The sequence below is a fragment of the Lutra lutra genome, chromosome 9, assembly GCF_902655055.1.
Source record: "Lutra lutra chromosome 9, mLutLut1.2, whole genome shotgun sequence".
In the NCBI taxonomy this organism is placed as follows: domain Eukaryota; kingdom Metazoa; phylum Chordata; class Mammalia; order Carnivora; family Mustelidae; genus Lutra; species Lutra lutra.
The window spans coordinates 76,915,254-76,932,854 of record NC_062286.1 but is presented as its reverse complement, the minus strand read 5'-3'; the positions used below and the strand labels follow the sequence as shown (position 1 = coordinate 76,932,854).

At 48.0% G+C, this 17,601-nt stretch overlaps 1 protein-coding gene across 6 annotated transcripts in view; it reads left to right on the top strand.

Moving 5' to 3' along the window:
* THADA (THADA armadillo repeat containing) overlaps positions 1-17,601 on the top strand; it is a 328,389-nt gene that overhangs the window by 304,766 nt on the left and 6,022 nt on the right. For all 6 annotated transcript variants that reach the window (XM_047747152.1, XM_047747155.1, XM_047747154.1 and 3 more), the window contains one exon: positions 14,213-14,382. In XM_047747152.1, the coding sequence (XP_047603108.1) occupies positions 14,213-14,382 (170 nt within the window). The remainder of the gene's footprint in view (positions 1-14,212; positions 14,383-17,601) is intronic.

Sequence of the window (17,601 nt, the reverse complement as noted above, 5' to 3'; positions counted from 1 at the left end):
AATTCACTTAACATAAAATTAACCATCTTAGGGATAAAGTCAGTGGCATTTGGTACATTCATAGTATTGTGCAACCGTCCCCCTCCATCATAGTTCCAGAGCATTTTCCTCATGCTCCCTCACCCCCCAAGAATACCCATGTCCATTAAGGAGCCACTGGCTGCCTTCCCTTTCCCTCCCAGCCCCTGGCAACAACCAGTCTGCTCTTTGTCTCTGACTCTTCCCATTCTGGGTATTTTGTGTCAACGGGAGCATAGGATATTGGTGTGCCTGGCCTTTTTCACTAGGCATAGAGTCCACAAGGTTCCTCCGTAGGGTATGTGGTAACGTGTGTCAGTGCTTCACTTACGGCTCAGTAATACTCTGTTATACGGATGTGCCGTATTGGGTTCATCCCTCATCTGTTGATGGACATTGGGTTGTTTCCACCTTTTGGCTGTGGTGTACAGTGCTGCTGTGAACACGAATGTACAGGTCTTTGTTTGAGTACCTGGTTTCACTTCTTCTGGATCTATACCTAGGAGTGGAATTGCTGAATTATGTGGTAATTCTGCGTTGAGCTTTTTGAGGAACTGGAGGGCCCTTCTTCTTTTTCTTTTTCTTTTTTTTTTTTAAGTAAGCTTTCTGTCCAACGTGGGCCTTGAACTTGTGACTCCTGAGATCAAGAGTCACATGCTGTACTAACTAACCATCCGAGTGCCCCAGAGGTCCCTTCTCGATGGGCAGCCTCCTAGGTCCACTCTGTCAAGGAATAGTAGGTATATACCACCCCAGCCCCAGCCCTCAAGACATGTTGACCTCATTCTGCTAGATCTGGAAAGAAACTGAAGGAATAAGACTGAGGAGCCTGGAGTCTCTCTCAAGGTGAATAAGGTCACCAAAGAGATGCTGGTAATCAGAAGAAATACAGTCTGGGGAAGGGATTAGGTGCTAAGGGTTTTGGGGGCCACTAGAAGATTGGACTAAAGCAGGGGAAGAATTTAGTGAGAAGGGAACTCAGTTGCCCAGAATAAAGGAAGACGTGAACCTAAAACCCCCCGTGGCTGGTATGGTCACTCCCCTGGTGATAGAGGAGTCACAGAGGGGAGCTATAGACTGGTTTATCCTTGTAGTGATGGGGCAGGGAAGCCGGGCAGAAAGAGCCCTTCAGGCTGAGCAGTTAGGGCACTCAGCCTCAAGGGTCCACCAAAGGGCTTTTATGAGAGGAGGCTTTAGAAGGATCACCCTGACTACAGGGTGGAGGGTGGCTTGGAGGGGAGGAAGACAAAACTAGAACCAGGGAGGGTGGTTAGAAGGTTACCATTGCTCTTGAAGAAAGACTGGTGAGGGTGGTCCCTAGGAGTGGCAGTGCAGAGGGAGAGACGGAGTGCCATCATCCAGACAGCCGAGGACCAGATGCTCCTGAGAAGACAGGGCAGCCAGTAGCGGGGGCAGGGGAGGGCTGCGGAGACACCAGGAACTTCAGAGCACTGCTCTCGCCGCAGAGTCCAGTCAGGGGAGAGGCGGGAGGAGTGAGTCTAGGGACAGGGAGGTTGGAGAAGCAGACCAGGCTACCCTTTCTTGACAGATGACTGAAGTCTGAAATGCTAGCTAAATAATACAGGTTTTGTCTGGATTATACCAACACTGATTAATTTTCATCAAGAAATTATTTGTAACTCTGTCAAGCCAATTGAATTCCTTGTCTCCTTGTGTGACAGAATTATCTTTCTTCATTTCTCTGACTCCTAATTTCTAGTCTTCAGGTATACTTCAGGACCATCCATACCACTATCTTCCATAGTCCACTAGTGTGTTGGCAGAGCCCGGCAAACCCCCATCTTGTGCTCTGCACTGTGTGTCCCATGCATTACCTGAACGACTGTTCTGGGGAGTTCTGGCTTCTGGCTGGCACAGCGCTTCATGCTCATGACAGCTTTGCTGAAATGAATCAGTCATTTGGTTTCTTCCTCTCTACCACTTAAAGCCCCAAATATGCTGAGAGGGTTGAGAACAGGAGCAGGAGTCGGAGGCCAGGGGCTGGGGGAGGGGGAGGGGAGAAGTAAGGCAGGTGGGTAGTGGCGCTGAGGGTCAGAGAAGCTTAGGAACAACTCTGAAGGAGCTAGTCAGTTTTCAGAGCTCAGGTGGAGGAGAAATTTCCTGTAAGAGAAAGAAGTGGAATAAACTAAAGAAAACTGGAATGACTTCAAGGAAAGGGAAAAGAGAAATGGTAAGATCCAAGTTGGTCACTAAGGAATGTAGAATGTGTCTGTAGAGCCCTTGAACTCTGCCCAAGCAGAAGAAGAAGAGGCTGATGGCAGGAGACTTCAAGTTGCCCAGCTGCCCACCTCCCATCCCCAGGAGGGCTTCTCAGTCTGTAGGCACCCCCATTGTACCCCACTACACTGGCTCCTCGGCAGGTTCAGGGAGATGTGGGGAAAGGGCTCTGATTGCCCCTTCCAGGAGGAGTGCTTTGGGGTGGGTGACCTAGCAAAAAGGAATAAGTACAAGGTGCTTACCATCATGAAGAGGAGGAGGTAACTGAACACTTGGGGAGGCTTGGCAGAGCGCGATCACCTGGGAGCAGGGCAGAGCGTAGGGAGGAGCTACTGAAGAGCATAGGGCTCATCTGCAGGGAGGGGCTGACTTTGCACCTTGCACGAGGGCATCACGGGCGGACCAGATGCTGTTGTCCAGAGCATCTCCGGTCTGGACCCAACTCACTCCTTCCCCTGTGACCTCATCACACACCAGGCCTTTGTTAGCCTGCTGTGGAGTAGCCATGAACAAAGCTCACGTGCACCTTACCCTTCCCCGCTGGGCTTCGGAGGTAGCCACAAGGAACAGGACAGTGAGTTGCACCCAACACCAGAACAACTGAGTACCTTGAAAGGTCTAAGCATGTGGGGGGGTGCTCCTCTTCTCCCCAGGCTCAATGGCCCAGGAGAACCTGGGTTTTTTCGCAGCCATTGTTGCCTGAGAGTGACGTTGATTTTGATCCATTTCTCATTCTTTGGTGTGGTTGGAAGCGAACAGTTGCAAGCATTTTTATAAGCCCGAAGCTGAGTGTGCTACTCACCAGCTATAATTTATTCGATCACCCCCTTTTCAGTGAAGTGTGGCCCTCCCAAGTGAGAAGTGCACACTTTTAACTCTTATGAAGTGCTTATTTGTTTTTATTCATGTTAGCTGTATCCATTTTTAAAATTAGGGGAAAATCTACATCTATTTACCCAGTGATTTGAGGTGGGCCCACATTTTTTAAATTATAGCTTTTTTAACCTTAAATTTAAGTTTTTTTTTTAAATATGTCTTTTCTTTAAAATAAAAACAAAAGCTCCGCCAGATGTTTTCTGGTTTTGTGATGGGTCACCAGGAAAATGTTGACGTTGGGCATCTGACTACGTCTGGAGTGGAGGGGTGGGGGGGGGTCTCCATCTTGGGGAGTTGGGTCCACAGGAACTGTGGGGAATCCAGGCCATTTGTTCCTTATGAAAAGGGCTAGAAAATTAAGAAAAAGCAAATTACTAATATTTGAAAGGTTTTCCCCAAACTATTTTTAGAATTTCAAGTGGTGTTTTTATCCTTTCTCTTCAGACTTGGAAAAATGTTTGCACCTCCAGACAGAGAGGGCTCTGTGGTCAGCTGTCCACCTCAAGCGGCTGTTTGTCACCTGTTGCCACCTCTCTGCCCAGAGAGCTGAGGAGGAGGCAGGGAGCTAGGGATTGCCTTGCAGAAAAATGTTGAGAGGAGATGAGCTTCTTCTCTTCTGCCCCAAATAGAGACATAGGCCCCTATTGCCGGGTCCTATGAGCTGAAGGGTCCATCCATCTACCCGCCGAACTGTTGCTTGGTGAGGACTTCACCATGGGGACTTCATACAGTTGTGTAAGGTTGCGGACTGTTTCAGGGGTAAGACAGGGCTCCTCAGTGTCAGCCCTGTTGACATTTGGGGGAGGTATCGCATGCCTTGCAGGGTGGCTCGCAGCACCCCTGGCCTCCACCCACTCCATGCCAGCAGCCTGTCCTCCCCTCACTCGTGACATCCAGAAATGTGTCCAGATGTTGACATCTGCAGGGCAATATTATCTCTGGTTGAGGTTGGGAACCACCAGGTGGAGGGAAGCCAACATGATGTTGGGGCCCCAGAGACTAGCTGAGAGCGGAGGGAATGGGGTTTCTTGCACCCAGGGAGAACTGAATGGGGCGGCGCAGCCATGGCCAGAACCTTGGCGACTCGCAGGGGAGGTTGCAGCAAAGAAGTATCCAGCTTCTCTCTCTTTCTGTCCTCCAGATTCTCAGCATTCCCTCCCCGTTAGATGCAGCCCGCTGGAAACCAGGTGACAGGGAACCTGGGTGGCACAGGCCATCAAGGTCAGCCCCCGGGGCACTTGAGTGGGGTGCAGAAGGACAAAGAATGGATGAAGGCACAGACAAAGACAAACCATCAGTCTGCTCATCCGTCTGTGTGATCATCCAACCTGTATGGGCAGCTCAGCGAAATGGTCAAGAATGTAGGCTTCTGTGCGGCCCCTACCACTTCACCTGTGTGATACTGAACGAGTAACTTCTCTAACCCTCAGTAACCTCAGGTGCAGAAGGACAGCAATAATTCTGTCTACATGTGACCTGAGGCTTGCAGTCTTGGAGGTTTCCTACTGGGGAAGCACATCCTCGTAGACTGCTTAGTACACGGCTTTAACCAAGCGCATGGTATCAGCTGCATGCCCACTGCTGTTTTATGGATGATCCTGGGAAAAACAAAGACATAGGGCTCAGCCACAGAATGCCGTCTCTCACCGTCTGTGAGCACACTGAGTGCTGTGCAGGTATGAGCAGAGAAAGGTCATAGCGGGCTGGAAAAATCTAGACCCCAGGACTGAGTTGGGCCCTGAGGGGTGAGTAGGCCTGGCTAAGTCATGAAGACAGGAACTGTCAGGTGGTAGGGATGGTGAGCAACCTGGAGCTATAAGAGGGAAGTTGGCACCTGGGTGGCTCCGTTGGTTAAGCATCTGCCTTCATCTCAGGTCATGGTCTCGAGGTCCTGGGATTGAGCCCCTCATCGGGCTCCCTGCTCAGTGGGGAGGGTGCTTCTTCCTCTCCCTCAGCCTGTCATCCTGCCTACTTGTGCTCTCTATCTCTCTGTCAAATAAATAAAAATTCTTAGAAAAAAAAAATTGGAGGGAAAGAGAAGGCCCAGAGAGAGCTCCAGGGAGAGACTGGTGATCAGACAGCTTTGGTAGAGGGTCTTGGTTCTCTCATCTGTAAAGATGAGCGGCTGGCCTGGGACCCGTCGCCTTCCTCAGTACTCAGGTGTAGGAGTCATAAACTCAAACGGCTATAAGGAGTGAGGTGGGAGGCAGTAGGATACATTGATGCCTCCTACAGGGCATGGCCACTGCTCAGCTCCAGGCGTCTGTTAGCATGCCAAAGTGCATCCCTGGAACACCAGGTACTAATTCTCTGAATTTTCAAAAGATGCTGGAAATGTGGATTCTTATGAGAAATCTCCTGACTTTTTTTTTTTTTTGAAGATTTTATTTATTTGGCAGAGAGACACAGCAAGAGAGGGAACACAAGCAGGGGGAGTGGGAGAAGGAGAAGTAGGTTCCCGACTGAGCAGGGAGCCCAATGTGGGGCTCATCCCAGGACCCTGGGATCATGACCTGAGCCGAAGGCAGATGCTTAACAACTGAGCCACCAGGCACCCTGAGAAATCTCCTGACTTTTAAAAAACCATGCAAGCCAGGGCCGCCTGGGTGGCTCAGTGGGTTAAAGCCTCTGCCTTCAGCTCAGGTCATGATGCCAGGGTCCTGGGATCAAGTCCAACATCAGGCTCTCTGCTCAGCAGGGAGCCTGCTTCCTCCTCTCTCCCTGCCTGCTTCTCTGCGATCTCCGTCTGTCAAATAAATAAATAAAATCTTTTAAAAAAACAAACAAACAAACAAAAAACCATGCAAGCCATACCAGACTTTTGTGCAGACCCAACAATCCATTTGGACCCCTGTCCAGATGTTTCTGAGGGGCCCTCTGGGGCCTCAGAACCCTTGAGCTGTGTGTTTGATTGGGTTCTGCCTCCTGCGTACTTTCTTTTAAGCAATAGCTTAAAAGAAGAAGAAGAAGAAGGAAAAGGAGGGGTCCACCTGGGCCAGGTGAAGTCAGAGATCCCCTCCAGACCTAACAGCGCTGTTCGGTTAGGGAGCAGGAGGGAAGGACGGCCCAGAGGCACCGGCTTGGAGCTCTGAGTGGGTGGACCCAAGACTCAGTGCTGTCAGCATCCCAGCATCTGAGCCAGTGTCCGCGGAGGCTGAGGCTGGAGCTGCCCTTTGAGAGCACTGACCAGCACATTTGGTTCTTGAATGAAAATTTTAAAAATATTCAGCCGAAGAACAGAGACTAATATCATGAATACCCATGTTCCCCTGCCCAGCCTTGCTGCTGTGTTCTTCAAAACTGGAGAAGCCACCCCTTTTCTTTCCTTAGGGCAGTGACCTTTGGGAGAACCCTGAAGTCCTGTTACTGATTGCCATGCCAGGAAATCCCACCTCTGAGTCCTGACTGTGTTGGCCCTGAGGAGCGGAGAGTCATGGGCTCCAGGGTAGAGGGCCAGGAGAGGCAGGGGGCAAAGGGGCCCTGGCAGCCTCAGGAAGAGGCAAGCGGCAGTCAGCAGCCGAACCAAGCAGCCGTCTACACTTGATTCTCATGACCAAATAAAATACAGGCTCTTGCTCCACTGAGGGGAAGTGAAGAAGTCTGTGGAGAAGACCAAAAATAATGAAGTTGTCCGGAAGCAGCCTAGTGCAACCTTAAAATATTTTCTCTCAGCAAAAAAGAAGACCCAAGGGGCGCCTGGGTGGCTCAGTGGGTTAAGCCGCTGCCTTCGGCTCAGGTCATGATCCCAGGTCCTGGGTTCGAGCCCCACATCGGGCTTTCTGCTCAGCAGGAAGCCTGCTTCCTCCTCTCTCTCTGCCTGCCTCTCTGCCTACTTGTGATTTCTCTCTGTCAAATAAATAAATAAAATCTTAAAAAAAAAAAAAAAAAAAAAGAAGAAGACCCAGTAATACTACCTTATTCAGACACTGCCTTTGCCTCCCTGGGCCTGCTCCAGTCTGTCTGGCCCTCCAGCTTCACCTCCAGTTTCCCTGGGAGGAGCCCCTCCTCAGGAGCAGGCCTGAGCTCCCTGCTCTTCCCTTTCGTCCCAGCTCTGCATGGCCCCTTATCCTCAGCCTGCCCATTTTCCCTCCATAAAGCTCCCTCCTCCCATTCCCCACATTTTTTTTTCTTTTCTGTTCGTTCATTACTGCTACTCATGATATTATCAGCCCCTGTCATACACCGTCTTGGATTATTTCCTGACCCTTCATGTGTCAGCTCACCACTGACCACACTCTCCTCTCTCAGAGAGAAGGGACTGGAGTTTTCCTCGAGTTTCTCATAGTACCGCTCTCCCTCCACACACACACAGCAGGTGACAATAAGTACCATGGGCAGATAGAAGCTTGTATTGATGGGTGAGCATGTGGACAGGGAGATGGTGGGATGGCGAGTTGGAGGGAGTTCCACAGATGCCTAGAATAGGATGCTCCTGAGCTAGGGGCAGGGAATACTCAACCCATCTCCATTTTCTCAGCATTTATTGTGCTGACTTGGCCCCTCTTGGAAAGGAGACTTGACCAATGGCCTTGGTCTAGAAGACCTCTCCCCCATGATAACTCTAGAGTCAGACAGTGCACTTTGAATCCACAGTCTCAAGCTCAAGGTTGGCACCCAGAACAAGTCGACATTGGCATTTTCATTTTCATCAGTGTGATTGAAGACCACCTCAAAGCCTGGGGCTTGAGGTGTGTCCAGCCCTGTGTGAAGCTTGCCTCTAACTGCCAACCCCAAGGGGGGCCTCGTCCCAGGAGTGGGAAAGAACATGGGCGGGAGGGCTGTGGGACTCCCCATGCTCGCCTGAGGAGTCTCAGCCTGTATCTTCCGTCAGCCAGGTGTCTGCCTTGGCAGAAGAGCCCCATGCTGGGGGGTAGGGAACAGTAGCAAGAGGATGTCCACACTGTATCGGCTCCGAAGCCCTACCACCCAGGTGATCCATTCACAAGGGGAGAAGGCAAGGATTAACTAGTTCCAAATGCAGATTCGGTGCAACTCACTTCCTATTGACCAAATGCTAATCCCCCTTTTATAGGCATAGCACAGACAAGAGTATGTACCAGCACACCTCACCCACCTGAAGCCCTCTCACAGGGCTCTAGGGCGTATTTCACTCTAGCCTTAGCCGGTAGCGATTGGCAGGCAATGGTTTATTCGTGCACACTGACTTCCTCCCTCCCCTGATTCCTGCAGCTCGTGGGATCCACACCACTCCATCGAGCACCAGATGTCTCATTGCTCCCTGATATTTAGCTTAACCTCCCTCCCAGAGCACCGCCTTCTTGAGGACAGGAGATGTCAGCTCCTTGACTTGCATTTCCACAGTACTCAGCATGGTGCTGGCCACAGAGAAGACCTTAGGCACCTACTTCCTGAGTTGGGAAGGGCCAGGCAGAGGCCCGGCTCCACCAGGAAGCCTATTCTGGTGGTGCCCTCCCCACCTGCTGAGCGACCTTACCCCTCTGCAGAGTCCTCCAGCCCCTGAGGCTTGGGCCCCACAAGCAAGCCTGCTGGCTAACAGTGTTGGTCTAGGCTCAAGTGTTCTGCAAGATATTTCGAGGCACACAGTGTGCCCGGCAGTCGGAACTGACTTGTACACGTAGCAGATTTTTCAGTGTCACAGTTTTGCTAACATAGGCCCTATACCACCACACAAGTCACCTCCCTGAAAGGGGACAATGCTCCAGGTGTAGCATATTTGTGGACTTGTGCGACCATCACCCCAGTTGATTTCAGGCCATTTTCGTCATTGTGAGAAGAAACCCATGCCTTTAGCACTCCCCCTTTATTCTCCCTGTATTCGTTTCTTGGGGCTGTTGTCACCTAACAAATTACCATAAACTTGGTGACCTAAAACAATAGCAGTTTATGGCCTCATGAGGCCAGAAGTCCAAAAGTAGGGTGTCGGCAGGGCCACGCTTCCTCTGGAGGCTCCAGGGAAGAATCTGGCTCTCGGGAATTCCTTGCCTCTTCCAGCTTCCAGAGGCTTCATCCCTCCAGTCTTCTGGCTTCACGTCACCTTCTCCTCCAGGTTTCGGGTGTCTTTCTGCTCTCTCTCTTTAGGACATTTGTGATGGCATCTCGGCACCACCTAGAGATCATCTAAGACAATTTCCTCATCTCAGGACCATTAACTAAATCACATCTGGAAAGACTCTTTTTCCAAATAAGGTAACATTCACAGGTTCCAGGGGCCAGGAGCCATTTTTCAGCCTGCCACATTCCCCCTGCCCCCTGGCCCAAGATAATTCACATGCCACAAAATTCACCAAATTAAAGCCTACGGATATACACATTTTAGTATATCACAAGGTTGTACAGCCATCACCGCTGTGTAATTCCAGAACATTTTCGTCAACCCAAAAAAGAAACGCTGTTTCTATCAGCAGTCATTCCTCCATCTCCCCATTCTTCAACCTCTGGCAGCCATTAATCCGCTTTTTGTCTCTGTGATTCACCTGATCTGGATATTTCACATAGGTGGAATTATACAATACATGGTCTTTTGTGTCTGGCTTCTTTTCACTCAGCATGTTTCCAGGGTTCGTCTGTGGTGTAGCATGTATCTGTACTTCATTCCATTTTACAGCTAAATAATATTCCGCTATACAGTTATACATTTTATTTATCTATCCCTTGGTTGATAGATGTCTTGACTGCTTCTGTGTATTGGCTAGTATGAAAATTCACAAATACAAATGTTTATGTGGACATACGGTTTTTATTTCTCTTCAGTGTATGTGCCTAGGAGTGAGCAAAACTTCGAGACTGTTTCCCAAACTGGCTGCACCATTTTACATCCAGCAGTGTCTGAGAGTTCCAACTTCTCCACATTTTCACCAAAACTTATTATCTGTCTTTTGTATTATGGATCTAATGGTTGTGAAGTGGTATCTCGCTGTGGTTTTGATTTGCATTTTCCTGATGGTTAATGGTGCTGAGTATCTTTTCCTGTGCTTATTGGGCATTTGTGGATCTTCTCTGGAGAAATGTCTATTCAGATCCTTTGCACATGTTTTCATTGGGTTATCTTTTTATTATTTCATTTTAAGAGTGCTTTATATATTCCAAATATATGTCCCTTGTCAGATATGGGATTTGCAGATATATTCTCCATCTCCATGAGTTGTCTTCCCTTTATTAATGATGTCCTCTGGAGCACAAGTTTACGGTTCTGATGAAGTCTGACCTTTCTTTTCTTGCTTGGGCTTCTGATGTCTTATTAAGAAACTACTGCCTAATCCAAGATCACAGAGCTTCACTTCTGTATTCTACGTGTTTTAAGATTTTTTTATTTATTTACTTCACAGAGAGAGATCACAAGTAGGCAGAGAGGCAGGCAGAGAGAGAGAGAGAGGAGGAAGCAGGCTCCCTGCCAAGCAGAGAGCCAGATGTGGGGCTTGATCCCAGGACTCTGAGATCATGACCTGAGCCAAAGGCAGAGACTTAACCCACTGAGCCACCCAGGTGGCTTCTGCGTGTTTTATAGTTTTAGCTCTTAATGATCCATCTTGAGTCCATTGTTGTACCTGCTGTGAATTAGGTCCAACTTCATTGTTTTGCCTATGGATGAATACCCAGGTGTCCTGCCTCCATTGGTTGAAAAAACTGTTCTTTCCCTACTGTTAATTGTTTTTGGCACACTTGTCAAAAAAACAAAAAACAAAAAAACAATGGAATGTAAGTGTGAGGGTTTATTTCTGGACTCTCAGTTCTATTCCATGGATTTGTATATTTGTCCTTATGCCAGCACCACACTGTCTTGATTACTGTCACTTTGTAGTTAGGTTTTAAAACCGGGAAGTGTGAGTCTTCCAGTTCTGTTGTGTTTTTCCAGATTGTTTAGCTGTTCTGGACATGCAACAGATTCTTCAGACACACTGGTGGTTTGGTCACTTGCTTTCTTGTTTCACTGATGGACTGGCCAGCCCGTGAGAGCCTAGTTGGCTTGTGTGCTGAGCTAAAAAAAAAAACTCCTCTCCCACTCTTCTGCCTCCCTTCACAGGGCATGTGGCCAGTAGCGATCTGGGTTGTTCTGGCCAAGCCATCCTAGTTCAAGACAAAGTAATAAAAGAGGAAATTTGGTGGGGTGCATCTGGCCCCTCAAGCAGATTTAAATCCAACTAATTCCCCCCTCCCCCATCCAGCTTTCTTTCCCCTTCCTTTTTCATCTGGCAGAATCAGTATTTGGATGGCTCTAATTCTCTCTGGATCTATTCCTAGCCAAGTCACACCAACACTCCCCTGTGCCTCTGTCATGCCCGTCACTCACCTGCCACTTCCTAAGCACAATTCATGACAAATTGGTACAGGATGGGAGACATCTGTCCTGGCAGGTGGGGCAAGTGCAGCAGGCCTTCCTGGTGGCATCATGAATACAAGTGATAAAGCCAAGTGTGACTTCTTCATCTCCGTGGGCTGTTTCTGCATGGCCTCCCCATGGGGTGGGGGCAGCGTCTGGGCTGAGGCAGACTTAGCTCACTGCCGCCACTGCTGACTGTGCAAACTTGGATCCATTCCCCGTGAGCATAGCTTCCTCATTGGTTGAATAAGAATACCTCCCTGCTCGTGTGGGAGCAATAAGGGTTAGATAGGCCAGTGTTCATTATTATCACCAGTAACCCTAGGTAACCATTTAGTGAATGCTTTCTTTATGGCAGTCCCTATGTTAGTGTTCAAATTAAATCAAGTTAGGGGCAAAGGAAAAGATTTCATGATCTCCGGAGCCACACACTAGAATGTTCTGAGCATCTGCTATGTGTTTAATCCTATGCTAATCTTCATGTATATTTTCAGTTCTTTTAGGTGTGAAAGATGCTAATTAATTGTACCATCTCCCCATACAGATTCTAAACCATCTGAGAACTACACAGAGGAGTTAGGTAGAGATAAAAATAGAGATTATACTGTAGGTAAGGGCCGGACCAACACATGCCCCAGACCGAGAGCCAAAATGCACATTTGCTCACTGTTTCTCTCTCATCCCTCTCTTCTTTCTCTGTTGCCTGGGTTAAATCCTGGTTCCAGGCAGCAGGAGGCAGCAGGCTGGGGAGCAGAGGCACCAAGGGGTAGGGTCCTGAGAGATTGATTCGGGGATGGTGACATCAATCTTGGGGTTGCTTCCATGAGTCCAGGCTCTGCTGGGTGGGCTCCAGGTAGTACTGGGCCCGCTTCAGGGTCACTAGCCTGGCTTATCTCACTGGGGAGACCTATATGTCTGGAATGTTGATGCTAATTCAAATCTGTGCTCCGGAGGCGCCATGAAACATTGTGCCCATTCTGATTATTTATAGTGACTTAAAGCACTGGGACTATATACAAGTAACTTAATCTGAGCCCAGGGTTCTGCACCTGTGAAGTAGGGATGACAATACCCAGTCCATGGGATGTCAAAGGAATGGACAGAAAGTAGTTGGTTAGGGCCTGGCATATAATGGGCCCTGGGATGGGGGCAGGGGCATCCTACTTGGACCGGTTCAGTACCCTGAGAGCTCAAGCTTTCAGTCTAGACTCTGAGCCTTCTCTCGGTGTGCTGAGCAAGTCTCTGTGAGGGCCAGCGGTCCAGGCCAGGTCTGTGTGCTGGAACTGGAGATGGGGATTAGGGAACAATGAGGCTTCAATAGAAGTGGGTCATCAAAATACAGGCCTTGGTGCATGGAGGGATCCAAAGAGGTTCATTTGGTGGTAGTATTGCAGTCCTATGTCTCAGACCTCCTCCAGGTTAGGAGGCCTCCAGTTGTTAGCAGAAGTGTCAACACCCAGAGCCTCTCTTCAAACCTATATTTAGGACTGTCCAAGGCAAAAGATGAAGTAAGCAATGGTTTCCCCAAGGCACCCGCTTCCTCTTTCTGCACCCCATTCTACTCTTTCCGCACCCTTTCCTAGCCAGCTAGCAAGACGAGGATCTGAAAAAATGAATTCGAAGACAAGGGGGCAGCAGATATGAGCCAAATCCAGCTTGCCACCTGCTGCCATACAGCCTATGAACTACAAGTGGTTTTTTTTTTAAGATTTTATTTATTTATTTGACACACAGAGAGAGATTACAAGTAGGCAGAGAGGTGGGTGGAGAGAGAGAGGGAAGCAGGCTCCCTGCTGAGCAGAGAGCCCAATGTGGGGCTCGATCCCAGGACCCTGAGATCATGACCCAAGCCAAAGGCAGAGGCTTAACCCACTGAGCCACCCAGGCACCCCTACAAGTGCTTTTTAGGTCTGTAAATGGTTGGGGGGAGAAAATCAAAAGAAGAATATTTTATGACAAGTGAAAAATTCATGAAATTCAAATTTTACTGGAAATTAAAGTTTCCATATTGCCTGTGTCTGCTTTCAGCAGAGTTGAGGAGTTGTGAAAGGGACCTGAAGACCCCCCAGAGTCTAAACTATTTATTCTCTGACCTTTTAATGAAAAGTTTGCTGGGGATCCTGGGTGGCTCAGTGGGTTAAAGCCTCTGCCTCCAGCTCAGGTCATGATCCCAGGGTCCTGGGATCGAGCCCCACATCGGGCTCTCTGCTCTGCAAGGAGCCTGCTTCTTCCTCTCTCTCTCTCTGCCAGGCTCTCTGCCTACTTGTGATCTCTGTCTGTCAAATAAATAAATGAAATCTTTAAGAAAAAAGAAAAAGTTTGCTGATGCCCTGCTCTAAAATGGTAAAATGGCAAGAGGTTAATGTGTCACGTGGCCAGCGGGATTTGCTTTCGGAGGGAGGGGCAGACCAGTGGCATTCAGGCGTTGTGACAGGCCTGCAGAAGAGACACAGGGTGGGAAGCTTTCCTGAGGTCCTTCCAGTTACAGTAGGTGGGCTGACGGGAGCTAAATGTCTCATCTTATAGGTGGAATTGCTTCTGACCACACAGGGATGGGGGAGGCATGAAAATGGTGAGGTTCAGGCCTCTGACTCCTTCCAGCAGAATGAAATGGACTAATGACCTCTGAGGAGCCTAGCCACCTCCCTGCAGGCTGGTGGCAGTGATTTGACCTGAGGCCCTTCATGTTCCTGGAGTCCTGCAGAGCCTCCCCAGGCTGGCCCTGAGCAGCACATTCAACGCTCACCTCTCTCTCTCTCTCTCTTTTTCTCGTTTCCACAGAATTTGCCTTCTGTCAGGTGGACGCTTCAATTGCACTGACTCTGGCCCTGGCTGTTCTGTGTGACCTGCTCCAGCAGTGGGACCAGCTGGCCCCTGGACTCCCAGTCCTGCTGGGATGGCTGTTGGGAGAGGGTGATGATTCTGCGGTCCCTGTGGAAAGCACCCATCAGGTAACCCCAGGGTCTCAGGGCCATGGCGATGGGATCAGAGTGGTGGCCCAAATCCACTAGATCAGCATAGAAGGCTTGCTGCAGCTTCCCGTGGCTGCTGAAAGTGTGCTTCTGAGTGCTCACATACAGATCAATAACCAATTAGGAAAGTCTCCAAATGACCACAGCAGCTGCCTCGATGCTGCTGGGGGAGCAGGGGCAGCTCTCATGCTGACTTTTGAGGTTCCAGTGGTAAGTCTTGAGATCACCAGGGGAGAGGACTTTCAAAGAGCCTCCTGGGTTTCTGAAGCCCGTGGGCAGGCCCCACTGCCTTCACTATCCGATGGCCTAGCTAAAGCCAACAGCTTTGGCTGTTCCACACCCAGGACACCCCTTGATTGCCTGGCCCTGGTGGCCAAGGGAGCTGGCATCCTGAACTCCGCAGGAAGGTGGTGATCAGGAAGACAGTTCTCGGCAGCCTACCACCCCAGGGCCCTGCACAGACAGTGGACTGAAACACAACCCCAGTCTTCATGGAAAAAAGGCTGTTTACTTAGCCTGGATCCTCAGCCTGAGAGATAGGCTTCAGGTTTCCCACACATCTAGAGGCTCAGGAGGTGTTCCTAGGAAACATAAGCAGGAGGTAACATCCTTGCATGCTCCCCTTGGCCTTGCTACGGCTCCATGAGACCTCTCCCCAAAAACCTAATACATTGATCCAGAGCCCCAATTTTTGCAACAGTTGTCCAAGGGACACCTCAAGATCTCCTGGTCTGGAGGCCAGGAAGGATCACAATTGCCATCCCACAGTATTATATATATTTTAAAAGCTGCTGCCAAAGGATCTGGCTTCCAATCAGCCTAAAAGCAGGTGCTAAATGAGATTCCTCCCCTTGGAACACTGACAGGTCTTGGCACATCCTCAACAATGGGGACATATTAAGAATAAATCAGGCTGTTCAGGGGCACCTGGGTGGCTCAGTGGGTTAAGCCTCTGCCTTCAGCTTGGGTCATGATCTCAGGGTCCTGGGATCAAGCCCTGCCTCAGGCTCTCTGCTCAGCGGGGAGCCTGCTTCCCTCCCTCTCTCTGCCTGTCTCTTTGCCTACTTGTGATCTCTCTCTCTGTCAAATAAATAAATAAAATCTTTAAAAAAAAAATCAGGCTGTTCAGACAATCAGAAGGGTTCAAGAGACAACCAAGAGCTAGGGCAAAGTTGAAGGAGAAGTTTCATCACCCATTAGGTCACCCACTCCTTCAAGACCAAGAGAGGTGGCTTCTTTGCCTAATACACAGAAGCAAACACAGAGTCAAGCAGAATGAGGAAACAGAAATGTTCCAGAAAAAGACCTTAATGATAATGGAGATAAGGAATCTATCTGATAAAGAATTCAAAGTAGTGTCCATAAAGAAGCTCACTGGGGCGCCTGGGTGGCTCAGTCAGTTAAGTGTCTGCCTTCGGCTCAGGTCATGCCCTCAGGGTCCTGGGATCAAGCCCCACATCGGGCTCTCTGCTCAGCGTGGAGTCTGCTTCGCCCTCTCACTCTCCCTTTGTGCTCTCCCTCTCTCTTAAATAAATAAATAAAATCTTAAAAAAAATAGTTCACTGAACTTGGGAAAGAAAGGATGGACACGGTGAGAACTGCAACAAGGAGAAAATATACATAAATATCAAATAGAAGGCACAGAGCCAAAAAATACAATAACTGACCTGAGAAACATTAGAAGGGCTCAATAGCAGACTGGATGAAACAGAAGAATGGCTCAGTGAGCTGGAAGACAAAGCAATGGAGCTCATCCAGACAGAGCGGCAAAAAGGAAAGCAAATTTTAAAAAGAAGTTAGGGGTGCCTGGGTGGCTCAGTGGGTTAAAGCCTCTGCCTTCAGCTCAGGTCATGATCCCAGGGTCCTGGGATTGAGCCCCACATCAGGCTCTCTGCTCAGCAGGGAGCCTACTTCCCTTCCTCTCTCTCTGCCTGCCTCTCTGCCTACTTGTGATTTCTGTCAAATAAATAAAATCTTAAAAATAAATAAATATAAAAAAAATTTTAAATAAATAAATAAATAAATAAAAATAAAAAGAAGTTAGCTTAAGAGAGCTATTGGGACAGCATTAGGTGGAATGACATTCACACCATAGGGGTCCCAAGAGGAGAAGAGAGAGAAAGGAGCAGAAAACTAAATTGAAGAAACAATGGCTGAAAACTTCCCTAGCCTGTCAAATAAATAAATAAAATCTTTAAAAAAAAAAAGTGTTTAAAAAAAAAAGACATAGACTGGCTAAATTAATTAAAAAAAAAAAAAAGATACATCTGTATACTGCCTGCAAGAGACATCAGAAGTAAGGACACATCCAGCCCAAAAGTGAAGCAATGGAGAATTACATTCCTTGCAAATGGAAACAAAAAGAAAGCTGGTATATCTATAATCGTATCAGATAAAATAACTTTAGGACAAAAACCACAATAAAAGAGAAAGAGGGCCACCATATTGATAAAAGGGTCAATCCAACAAGAATATATGACATTTATGAATATTATACACCCAACATAGGAGCAAATAATAACAGACCTAAAGGGAGAAATTATGAGTAATGTAATAATAGTAGGGGACTTTAATATCCCACTTACATCAATGGATGGATCATCCAATCAAAATAAATAAAGGAATGTTGGCCTTACACAATACAATAGACCATATGGATTTTAATAGATATATACAGAACATCCCATCTAAAGCAGGAGAATACACATTCTTCTCAAATGCACATGGAACATTCTCCAGGATAGAACACGTTAGGCCACAAAACAAGTCTCAATAAATACAAGAAGAAAACTGGAAAAGCTAAAAATACATGGAAATTAAGCAATATGTTACTGAACAACTATTGGGTCATAGAAGAAATCAAAGGAGAAATTTAAACACCCAGAAACAAATGAAAACAGAAACAGAACATACCAAAATCAATGGGATGCAGAAAAAGTAGTTCTAAGAGGGAAGTTCAAGTGATAATTGCCTATTATCAAGAAACAAGAAAGATCTCAACAACCTAACTTTCTACCTCAAGGGATCAGAAAAAAAAGAACAAACAAAATCCAAAATTAGGAGGAGGAAAGAAAGAATAAATATCAGAGTGGAAATAAATGAAATACAGACTAAAAAGACAATAGAAAACATCAATGAAATTAAAATCTTGTTCTTTGAAACATAAAATAGACAACACTTTAGCTAGACTGACCAAGA